Source organism: Manacus vitellinus, unplaced genomic scaffold (genome assembly GCF_001715985.3).
Source record: "Manacus vitellinus isolate BGI_N305 unplaced genomic scaffold, ASM171598v3 scaffold_10_pilon, whole genome shotgun sequence".
Taxonomy (NCBI): Eukaryota; Metazoa; Chordata; class Aves; order Passeriformes; family Pipridae; genus Manacus; species Manacus vitellinus.
In genome coordinates, this window is record NW_021938838.1 from 4621421 (window position 1) to 4634148 (window position 12728).

At 42.4% G+C, this 12728-nt stretch overlaps 1 protein-coding gene across 1 annotated transcript; it reads right to left on the minus strand.

Annotated features, from left to right (window-relative positions):
• Positions 1 to 5600: 5600 nt before the first annotated feature.
• GCSH (glycine cleavage system protein H) lies at positions 5601 to 12601 on the minus strand. The gene is given in 6 exon segments (XM_018083736.2): positions 5601 to 5730; positions 6317 to 6448; positions 7997 to 8060; positions 9212 to 9291; positions 12479 to 12505; positions 12508 to 12601. Coding segments are annotated over 6 exon segments (495 nt in total). The 3' UTR covers positions 5601 to 5632.
• Positions 12602 to 12728: the final 127 nt, after the last annotated feature.

A 12728-nucleotide genomic window follows, 5' to 3' on the forward strand; every position in this document is an offset into this window, starting at 1 on the left:
CTGAACTTGGTTGGGATTACTCATAAATCCAGTTTCTAAACTGTGGCACAACCTGTCCTGACTCCATGGAGGTGCACCCAGATGTGGGTATTTTAAGGCTGATCCAAGCTGAGCTCTGCCTGGGTGCAAAACCTGCCAACATCTGGACATGAATCCATGTTGTAACCCAGGAAAATTCTGCTGTGACAGAGAATTAGAGTTCTTGGAATGGTTTGAACAAACCTAACTCCTCCCCTGTAGTGTCACACCAATGATTTCTCTCTGTAATGGAGATTCTGTCCTGTTGAGGGGAGTGTTCTTCGACATGCAAGTTTTTAATACTGTTTCTTTGATTTAACTCTGTTTAAAAAAAAAAAAAAGTGTTACTTGACTGGTAAATTACTTTTGGTTGTAGTGTCTTCTGCAATGTTTATATTTCACCAAACAATGTTTGTTTCTAATGTTTGTAAAAAAAAAAAAATGTAATATCACCAGAAGTCAAAAATCAATGTTTTCTAATAATGCCTTGTACCTTACCCAGCCTTACAGTACTTCAGACAATTTTCCACCAAAACCGCATCTAGTCACTGGTTGTCACAATTATGAAAAATATATATATATTTATAAACCTGTAGCTTCTAGCTGCCATTAAAGATTAATGATACAAATCACGAGCACCTGGTGACTACAAACCTCATTTTTTTTTCTTTTAGAGCTGACAAACCATGATGTCTTTTTTTGTTGGGGATCTGAAACAATTGTGTTCCAATGTATCTGCTGTGCTTGTGTGAAGATATGTTGGGATGTACCTGCACATCTGAAGCAAATATCTGATATTTGGGCCAGGTTTTCTGCCAACCTGTCTTAGGAGGGTTCTCAGTGGAAGCTGCATTTTTTCTTGTAGGAGTATTACCATGTTTGAAGGAGACAGGGTGGGATTATCAGTGGGTGTAAATGTAACGTGGCTGCTTTTCTTTAACCAGTACTTTCAAAGCCTTTTTTATAATGTGGGTAAAAGCCACATGGCCACGAGGAGAAAAAAATGTTTTGTGTTTATTCTCCTGTAATTCATACAACTTATTTTTATATTCTCTTTCAGAAACATCTGCTCGGCTGTCTCATTATTAATATATTTTTTTTGCATGTGTTTCTTTGGAAGGGCAAACTAATTAAAATTAGCCCTAGATTTCTTTTTTTCCTTTTTAATTTTTTCCTTCCCCAGAGGGAATGTTTTCTGAGTTAACATCTACCTTATCCTTCCGTTCAAGTAAAAATGAACTCTTAGCCCACATAAATGACAGAATCTAGAATTGTTTTCTGAAGGTGCCATAATATAAATATTAGACTGCAATAGTTAGAATAATAGAGTGTGATTTCCCTTTTGTTTGGTGAGGCAGATGCTTTGAATTTAAAACTGCTGTTATGCTTGAGCGACCTTGAAGTAATGAGATTACAGTTCAGAGTGAAATTGTAATGAAGTTATGGTGGTCTAAAAAAAAAAACAAGAAAAGGAATAGTTTTACATTGTTCTTTAGCCTTGGATTAATTTTCCATTTTTTTCACTCCTGAATGGGACAAAATATGACTATGGTAATTCATCTGATGATTAATCAGCATTACTGTAGATAATCTTATTAATAACAAGTGTTAAAATGTGTGCAGTATTCAGGCAGTTTTACTGTCGATAACAAACTCTATTTCCTAATGTCCCTCTCTGGCTGTTTCTTGGAGCCCACCAACAGTTTTTGGTGTGACCAATGAGTTGAACTGGCTCAGGGGATGTGTGGAATGCCAGGGCTCTCTCCAGTGAGGGCTTGGCACCAACAGAGGCAGCAGGAACAGAGGGCAAGGCCAAAGAGGAGGAACAGGGAGCAAGGGCCTGTCTTTCAGCCTCAGGAGCTGTGAGATCAGCTCAGGTTCTCCTGCAACCTCATCCCAGGAGCTTGGGCTGTTGTCATGACTGAGAGCTGCAGTCCCAACCCCTCCCTGACCTCTGGATGAATGTCTCTTCTTCCTTGGAACACTCCATGTGTCCAGGGACAGGTAGGGAGGAGAAACAGGGACTGGCTGTGCTGCTTCCAAAGCGTGTCCCTCTGCAAGACTCCCCAGCAGAAATACTACTGCAGGTCAGACAGAAGCAGGAATATATCAAAGCACACGTTGTCCTTCAGTTACTCTTTAAACCTAGAGAAGGTGAGGGAAGTTGACAACAAAACATTCCTATCAAGGCTTTGAACAGCTGAATTCTCTTTTATATTTGACACATTTACCAGGGCAAGCTGGTGCAAGAAATGCCCCTTGGCCTAACAGAAAGCTGCAGAACTGTTTCAGTGGTAGATGGGGGTGATGTATTGCAGGAAGAAATGATGTGCAATGGTGATGTTATCACCAGTTTTATCACTGGCTTTGCCTTACCAGTTGTGGCACAAGGGAGGGCTTCTCAGAACAGCCAGGAGTTGCCAAGAACACTTATTTCTGTTGTTTTCTCTTGATCCAGACCCGTGCAGTGAAGAAGGGAGGTGGGTGATGGCTGCACAACAGAAGTGCTCTTGAGTCTAAGAAGTGCAGACTCATCCTCCTGCCTTGTGGATTGACCTTCATGGTCAGAGAAAGGTATAAGTGCTGCACTTCCATTAAAATGCATCTCGAAGCAAAATACACTCAACAGCATAAATAATTGAATGCTATAACCAAATGACAAATAAAACAGCCTAATAGCAAAGGATGTAGGGTGCTTGTACTGCATTAAAACAGATCAGGTCTGAAGTGACTGAATTATGCTTTGTCAGGAAGAGAGAAACATCAATATAGTGAGGCAAACTCTGCCCCATCCAGATACCACAGACTCAGTTCTCTGCCAAGGACTGTTCTTAGACTGTGTCGAAGTAGTGTGGGCAAAGTGGAGAAAATCACATTAAGGACACTCCTAAGCTGCTCTCAACATTTGTCTGTGCCATCTGCAGCATATCTTGCTGGTAATTCATGCTGATGGATATTGCTCGAGAGTCTTTTACTCTCGTCTCACATCCATGAGGTCCCATTCCCCGGGAATGGCTTGCCAAGGGATGTTGTTTTCCATTAGTTCAGCCACATGATGATGTGGGGGGGAATAAAACGAGGCTTAAGTTAATTCCTTTGTTACATACAGTGCTGTGAGAAGAGCGTTTTAAACGTTTTCAGTGAAGCGAGATGTGCTTAACATTTTTCCTGAGCTTGCAGTTGCCCCGGGCGAGGGGGTGACCTGGAGGCTGAGGTGTCACTGCTGAGGTGTCACTGCGACCTGGGGACCAGGCTGGGCGTTCCTTGCCCCGGCTGGAACGATTTGAGTGCCACCGTGTGGTGAATTCAGGCCACGATTTCCATTTTTAATTGCGGTTATTTGGATCAGCACAGGTCACCACCGTTCATGACCTGAAGCATTCCACCCACGGGTGACATCCTGTTATTTATTGATTTTGCGATATTCCTGGGGTTTCTTTCTCTTCTCCAAAATATCTAGTGCAGGGGGGTGCAAGTTCCTTTGCCTCTTGCTGTGTGATCTCCACACATCCCAGCTTTAAGCAAAAGAACATCCATTCTCCAGCTGTACACCATGAAAGGTTGAATTTCAGATTTTTTTTCAGACAGTTGTCATTTACCCACATTCGTGTACTTAAACTGCTAATACAGTTTAAATGGGCAAAGTTTAAGGAAGAGACCAGATTTGCCAGTTTTTACTGTTCTCCAGGTCCCTTAGGGCATTACAGAAATTACTGTTTTACTGATCAAAATGGAAGAATACATTTTTTTTTAAGGGAAAATGGTATAAAAATGCATTACAATGCTCTGGAGTAACCTTTACAGGGGGATCCACAAGGGTCATGTATTACATGGCAATAAATGATGGGCCTGTTGCTCCCTAAAGCTGGGGAAAAAAAAGGTGGAGGAAACAGTATCAAATAGGAATATTTTCCTGCATTCCTACCTCCATTTGCCTGAACTTGCTGTGTTGGACACAAACTTTCCCTTCCAAAGTGCATGGGGGGGGGGTGGAAGATCCCAACTGATGCAGGGAGTCTGTAAGAGGCTGGGATCAAGCTCCCAGCTCTCTGGGCCCTGGATGCTGTCACAGTAAATATTGCATGGCAGTGTGAATAATGGATAAGTACTGAGGGTTTTTAAAACATTTACACTGGGTTTACAAGAGCCTTTTGTTTAATCAACCACTGCCAAGTCAGAATTCCTATGGACCAGTCAAAACCCCTCTTGCCCCTCAGTCACTGTGCAGTTTAAGTCCTGTGGTGATGATGGAACTGTACAGTTGGTTCTCTCTTGGCAGGGCTTTGATCTGTGACTTGTGTAGGGAAAATCTTCTCCTAGGATTTAAAGCAAAAAAAAACCCCACCAAACCAACTACTTTGACATCCCTTCAGATCATAAAAGAAACCCTCTTTTTACACATTAGAGAAGTTTCTGTATGACCAGCAGTGCATTTCTGCCTTTTAGAAGGGCTGTGATTCACATCCTTTTAGAAGAAGGAACTCTCAAAGGAATGTGGATTTTGCCTGATACAAATTAAGCATTCCCCTGCTTCCTCTTAGATCAACTTAGTTCTGTGCTTAGCTGCTAACAACCATTTTAAAATCGTGGAAATAAGTTTTAGACCAAAACTCTGCGGTATTATCGTGTTTTCCTGAAGTGCAGGTGTGTGCAACTCAACCTCCCCCTCAGATGTCACATCAACTTTGAGTGCACAGTTGTGGGGTTGTTAAATATGCAGTCTAATGGAATCAGCTGCTTTAGTTTACTGGTTTGCAAAGGGAGTTTTGGTTTCAGTTGCCTGCTTGCTACAGACACACGTGGATAGATGATGTGTCAAACTATTGCTGATCACACAATTTACACAAGTCTCTGCTCTTCTGAAATCACCACAAGATGTAGAATGAGTTCCTTAATTATTTCTGCCTTACATAGTGTTCACTGGGCAAAAACACAGCCTAAATAATCCACCCTAGAACCTTAAAAAACTATCATTGCATGAGCTTTGCATACTAAGAAAGCACAGAAATGGGAAGACAAAGGCCAGACCTGCTGCCTCCCAGGCATAATCAACTACATAACAGTTGATTATGTAGTAAAACAAGAAGTGAAAACAGAGACTTAATAGATTCTGTAAAGAAGTAAAAATCACGCAGAGAGGTAGCTGATATGGCTTCTCCTTTTTTTTGGCATCATCTTTGCAACTCTAAGTAGGAAGAATACGAGGACATTAGGGAGACACTGCTTTTCCACATCTTGGGAACAATAAAAAGGTATTTCAGGGAAAGCTGTAGTCCAGGTTACAAGAAGAGTCATGTTCCTGCCACAAAATTACCATATTGAGGCTGTTGTTACTAAATTTGATGTCAAATGAATCTTGGGAAGTATATATTTTAGCCAATTTTGCTTCCCCAGAACATTCTGAAGTTACATGAATCAGACAACAGAATAAAAAACCCTCTCAAGTACACAGAGGTGGAACATCTTTATCACTGCAATTATTTATGGTCTTGTGTATGTGATCATAAGTGGTATTTTTCAGGTTGCCAAGTCTGGATATTCTGCATTTCCTCAATACAGTTTGATGACAAACTACACTGAAATATTTTATATGAATTTATTTCATTATTCCAGCTCAGTCCTCAATGGATTTTATGTATTTCTCATAGGCATCTTCAGTCATCAGTTCATCAAGTTCAGCAGGGTTTGCCACAGTCATCTTGATAAGCCAACCTGTGGTTAGGAAATTAAAAAGAAAGAGTTGCTAATATCCTACAAGGAAGATTCATTCCTGTTCCTGCCTTAGGAAAGCACTCCCAGCAGCACATCAGCCCTGGATCACCAGAGAATCAACTGGATTTTTGTGCAGGCAAAACAGCATTTCAGTATTTTAAAAAAATCAACAACCAACCAACCTGTCATAAGAAATGGCCTTTTGAGTCAGACCAATTGTCTAATTTAGTGCTGGCTCTGACAGTGGCATTAAGGAGACACTGTCTGGAAAGAAATAGAGGAGCCTGACCCCTCAGGATCATGAGCTGGTACAAGATCCAAGAAACAGAAATGCAGTCAAGGGAAATACATTTAAATTCAACCACAGTCTGTGTCTGAAAAGAACCCACTGTAAAACAGCTTGTCAGAGACAAGGCTGTGATAATGCTCTCATGTTAAATTTCACTGGGCTTGAACTATATTCCATTTAATATATTCCATTTAAGTCTCCACACCATTATATTGGAAGAATAGGAATTGCAGAGCCATTTATGACAGCAATAATCTCAGAGGTATTCGTTACTGGAAGATAAAAATGACATCTTACCATCTTGATAACAAGATTTATTGACAAGCCCTGGATTATCTGCAAGGGCACCGTTAATCTCAGTTACCTCTCCTGTGAGAGGAGAGTAGAGTTCACTAGCAGCTTTCACACTTTCCAAAGCCCCAAACTCATCTGAAACACAGAATAGGATTGAATGTTTTTCAGAGGAAAACACAGAGCACTTCAGTTCTTTTAGTCAGATGTCCTGATGATGATCCAAGCAGTGAAATGTCTTGATTTTGAGCAAGAAAATCTGTCAAATAATCTGTCACCCACTTTATGACAACGATCAGCAGTATTAAATTTGATGTTTATGCCTCTGAATTATTCTGGGGAATGTGCCCATCACTGGCTACTACAGAAGGGACAGAAATCCCTACATTTGGTGAATCCTTTGGCTAAAGCCCCACAGCACGTGATAGGATATCAGGTTGGAAGGAACAACATCCAGCCCTTGCTGCACGACACCTAAACCTGCCTTTTATGTACAATTTAAACCTTTCTATATATAACTTGGTTACAAAATAGACACAGCCACAATTTCAGGAATCCCACTTTTCCTTCAGAAACACTATCAAGTGTTGGATCTGCACTCACTGGAACACACACATTAGTACTGAGCAGCCCCACACTGGGAGCACCCAGCAGCTCTGCCCTTTCTCCTGTTTTGTAGGAAAGGGTGCCTGGAGCAATGTCAGCCCAGAGCAGCTCTAAGGCACAAGCAAACAAGGCAGAGGCTGAAGGAGCTGTCAGAAGAGTAGATAGGCATCAGCAAAAGGGATCTGAGAACAGCTTGTTCTGGGAAAGCTTGGAATTAGACTAAGGCCAGAAGGAGGAGAAAAGAGGAGAACTTCAAAGGAAACAGAATTCCTTGGGATAAAGCAAAACTACAAGTTGGTTAATTAAAATCCTAACAGAAGGACTTCTTGTCTAAGGGTCACCATTTAATGTGATACAGAGGATTTGGCCAAAACAGTCTGATACAACCTATTCCACAGGAAGGATGGCAGAAGAAAGGCCTCCTACTTTCCCTCATAATCTACATTCCTTTTTTGCAGTGTCTGAAGCTCATGACAATCCTTCCTTCATATCCTAGTCAGGCAGCTCCCTGTGTGACACAGGAAAAGGCTTTTCCTTTCTACCTGTTCATGCTCCCTCTTCTTTAACATGCAAAATTACAGAACTGAATGGTGAAGAATGTAACAATTTGTACATTGCTAAGGAGCAAAACCCTGTGATTACATTTGATACCCCAAAATTACTGAGTCTGGATGTTTGTGGAAAAATTAGGGTTTGACATCAATTAAATGTTTCACATCGTGCAACTCACAAATGTGTTAACTGGAGAAGTACAAATAAATACTTGCTAGTCCAAATCAAAGCATAAATATCTTAAAAACAGATTATACATAAAATTATTAAAAGAAATATTCCAAGTATTTTATTTTTAAATAAATTTCTTCGCCATTCAAGCAGCAGATATTTTCTGCTACCAAGCACTGTCTGACAGAATTTGAAATTAAAGCAGCCTCTTGTAGAAATACTGGAATTTATTTTGCATCCAGAAGCTTTATAATGGTATTAATGACCATAAATATTAATTCGTAACATTCATCTTTGCAAAGGAAGGGTGGGATGAATAGAATAGTTACTTCATTAGCAACTAGAGCTGAAACTCACCGTGTTTACTCAATTTTGTCCCAATTTCTGGAAGACTACAGTAAACAACGTCTCCTAATGCTTCCTTAAAAGAAAAACAAAAGCATACCTTAAGGAAAGTATACATAGCAGAGAGCTGATACAGTAACTCTGGAATGTGTGTATAAGTACTTTCTACATTTAGTTCTCATCTTTAAGCATTACGTGTTTTTCACTTTTTAAACACTTAACATGAAAAAACTGGATTGTTTTATCATGGCCCAAATGCCAAATTACTGCTTCTCTATTACAGTGCTAATAACCCTCAGGCTCAGTTTATATGCAGATTCCTTCTGGCAGAATGAGGAATAACATCTGCTCACCTTCTTAGCATCAGTCACAGTAACAACTGTTTCAAAGGACAAAGTTCCCAATGTTTTGAGGGAATTATCTTTTTGTTACAAAGCACAGAGGATTTACTTCCAGTGCAATCTGAAAGAAGGTTCAATGATTCCTTCGCAGAGACAGGGACAACTGGAGAGCTGTTAACACACTGTTAACACACCGTTTGCTCTTAATGGCTTAATTGGGACCCTTGTCAATAAGAATTGGCTCAGCTCTTCCCTGACACAGGTACCCTATCTCACCAAAGACCAGGGATCTCAAATGTTATCCCCAGAGAACTGAGATCACAGGAAATGCTGCTTGTCCTAAGAAACATTAATTCCACCTATTGACAGCTTGTCCCATTCACTTTTCTCACGTTTCACACCCAGGGAATCTCTGTACTGAATTTGCCTGTGGCCATTCCAAATCAATTACCTGCACCAGACCAAAACAAAAAATCTAAAGGAACTCCTGTGCTTGCATGAGAGGTATGTGCCATGTTGTACATCGATTCACAACTGTTCTTTAGCCAGAGGGATTTCACCATGGGAAATCTGACCTAAAAAAGCACATGATGTTCCCCTTCACACAGCCACGAAGGGCTCAGGCCTAGAAGAACTGAAGGAATAAAGCTCCTCATCAAGTTCAGCTCCCCACAGGCTCAACCTGAAGCAATTAAGAACTTATCAGAATGCTAAGCAGCACAAATATCACCAACACTGTGACAGATCCAAGCCCAAAAATCGCGCTCGGTGTGTAACACACGCAGTTAAAACAGTAAAGAAACCATAGGTGTCCAAAGAGCAAGGCCAGGAGCAGATATGCCCAAATAAATACTGCAGGCCTGGGGGAGGAGGGAGGGATCAATACCTGGGCAAAATCAGTGATTCCTACTGTTCCAATGCCATTAGCCACAGATATCCACTCGTGCTTGTCTGTGAACTTGCGGGCTGAAAGGAAACAAACTTGACATTTCAGGAAGAAGTGAAATGTTGCTGGGTTAAATACAGTAACACATCTGCAGGCTTAAACTGGGGGGGGCTTTCTACTACAGCTCTGTTCATTTTTCTTGGGAAATCTCTTACACAGCACATACAATTTACAGAAGGCTCTTGTTCTGCTCAGTGACACGGCAGAAGCTCCCTGGGTGTCCTCCTGAGAGCGTCACCAGTTCCTGTGCATTCATCTGGAGACTGAGACAGGACAGGAGCAAAAGGAGCGGCTCCACTTCCAACAAAAGTGTAAATCTCAAGCATATATGTGTATTTTACTCAGAGCTACACATTTCTACTATAGCACAGTGGCTTGTCAAACATATTTAGTGTTTCTTTCTGACAACCACTTCATTACAGCTGGGAAGGCCAATGTTAATGACTCAAGAAACAGTGTCAGTCTCACAGCATCTCATCTCATCTGTCACAGATCTGTGTAAAATTAAGCCAAATTAATAAAGGGCAAAATCAGTCAAATCATGCTGACAACTGTTACTTAAGAGAATTAGCTCTCTGTTAATACAGTGACTCTGAGGAGAACACTTTAGTTATTCTGTATCATTTTAAAATAAGCCCGTTTAAAACCTTGTAAAGTCACTTCACAGGAATGTTACAAACTCTCCATCCATTTTACATCTGCAAGATTCAAGACACCTTTATTAGAGGCAGTTGTTTTCACAAAGTCACATGGAGAGACTTCAAAAGAAGTAACTGAATCAGGAAACGTTTTTCTTGCTAACATTTTTACCTGGAACTTTTTTTACTCAGCATTTTCAGCTGCCTTGTCTGTTTTCTCACTTCCATGCAGTTTCCCCATAAATACCTCCTTACTTATTTTTAATTTTAACTAATTTATTTTTAATTTTAATTTTCACTTGCAGCCATCCAGCCAGGCAAGGGATGTTGCAGAAGCTGGATAACTTCTGAAACAGAGCTCCCTGTGTGATTAGTGCCAGGGTAGTGCAGCTGGACTTTCCTTTTGAGCTCAAAATTCTCCTCTCAGGCTCTTCCTCTGGGCTGGACTCTTTACAGCACCCACCAGAGAAATCACACTTCTGCAAATCCCAATTACATTTTGGCAAATCCTTTTATATTTTCTAAACTTGCACATGAAGAAAAACAGAAGTTCTCACTGTAGACCTGCTAAAATCTTTCCACTATAAGTCTGTCAAATTTTAAGCTGTTTCAATTGCAGGCATCCTCTTATTTGTTCAACAGAAGCAAGTCTCAGATAAAATGGTTTGTCTTTGAATAGGGCCTAAATTTTATAGCCCTCAATACAGCAATACATATTTTGCAAGTGGAGTACACCAAAAAATTGAGTAAAGTGTAAATATGAAGTATTTTTCCATGAATTATCACTCAAAAACCCCAGAGAATTTCAGATAGCATTATTAATACCTACAAAAACATCTCCTGACACACTCCAATGAACAGTATAAATCAAATGTCTTAAATCTTTTTAGGTCAAGACATTAAACCCACAGGAATTCTATTGGAAATGAGTAATGAACCATAAGAATGGAGAATGACACACAATCTCAAACCCAAGCTGAATACTTGTGATGTTACAAATGTCACACAGAAACCAACAAATACATTTTTATTTTGGATAATAATATTATACAAGATCTGTTTATAAAGCAAGGCTAATAAAAAACCAGAACACTTTCACATCAGTGGAATACAGCAGTAAAATGCTCTGAACAGTTGGAAGAGCACATTTCTTTCAGGATAAAAAAAAAAACGTGAGAAATTAGGAAATCTAAGCATGCAACAAAAAACACCGTAGCTTAAGTAAAGGTCAAATTAAAAACAGTTAATAAGTAATCTCAAAATTTGAACTTTGATCTTATGTGATCAATCAACTCAGATGAATATGAATTGTCAAAATACCAAATCTCTCCCCTGCATTCTTTTTCAGAAGAGCAGCTGAATTTCCTCCAGCTTCATTCATTTCAACAGGACTTTGGTTTCAGCTTAACTAACACATTCTGAACTCAACCCTTCATTCAGTGTAACCTGCTTCTAATAGATACTTCATAAATATACATCTGAAGAGTGAACTCACACTCCCCCAAAGAGGCATACAAACTTTTTCCTCTCTGCCTAAAACAAAAGCACAGCTTGTTATTCCTTCGAGTAAACAATGGGTAGCTTAATCAGAATAGTGAAAAAGCTCAGACTGAATTTGGAAATAACAAGTAACAAACGTTATTCCTTTCACTTGCAGCAGAAGGCAGTTAAGCAGGTAGGTTTAAGACTGTCTGGAAGAAAACTGATGAGCTCTTCTCAGTGGCTGCATTACTTTTATAGCATATTTGCCTCCTCACCTACTTTTTCAACATTTCTGTTTGCTAGAGTAGCACAGATTCTGTTCTTCAGACTTCTGTGGGCAACTTCCATTCAAAGAGAGCTTCGACAGCAGCAGATGCCTTCAGAATTAAGTACACAGAGCAAAACCACCCCAGGCACTGATGTGCGAGTCCATCTCCTGCCTTGCCCCTGGTGCAGCTCTGGCTGCCAGAGCAAAACTTCTTCATCCCAAACAGGCTCAAGGCCCTGAAAACCTGGCTGGGGCTCCCCGGCCCTGGCTCTGCCCCCGCCAGACACCCCCTCCTGCCCCTTCCTTGCGCTGCTGGTGCTCCTTGGAGCTGTTTGGGGGCGACAATCCCAGGAAAATGTGAGCTGTGTTGGTCAAGCTGGTGCTCTCCGCGCTCGGCCCGCTCCTCAAAGCTGCTGCCTGGGGGAGACTGAGCCTCTGTGCTCAGAGGAGCGGAGGTGGAAAGTTTCCTGGCAACTGAGGGAGGTGAACCTGCTCCCGGCGGGAGCGGGGATGGGGAGAGTGGCAGGAGCGGGACAAGGGGCAGGGACGAGCCCTGCGCGGCCTCAGCGCTATTGCGGGGCTCTCCCGGTACCCTACGAGGGGCCGCCAGGACACACGGCTGGGCGGGAGGGAGGGAATGAGGGAGGGAAAGAGGGAAAGATGCAGGGATAGAAGGAGGGATAGAAGGAGAGATATAGGGCGGCTGCCGCCCGGCTGCCCCGCGCACACCGCACGGCGGGCGAGGTCCCGCAGCCCACCCTGCCCGCAGCCTCCCCCCGGCGCTGTGCCGCGCTCCCCCGCTCCCCCGGCGGCACTCACCGGACAGCAGCAGCGCCCCGGTGCGCAGCCGCGGGCCGCGGGCACCGCGGGTGGCGGCGGGAGGCGGGCAGCGCGCGCCAGCGCCAGCACCGGCCCGACCCGCCACAGCGCTCGCCACGCCATCTTTGCCGCGGGCGGCGGGGGCGGCGCCGGCGGGAGCGGTGATGGCGGCGGGCGGCGGACGGCCCGTGCCGGCCCTCAGCGGGTCCCTCACGGCGGCGGGACCGGGAGGGGACTCGCGGGCCGTGAG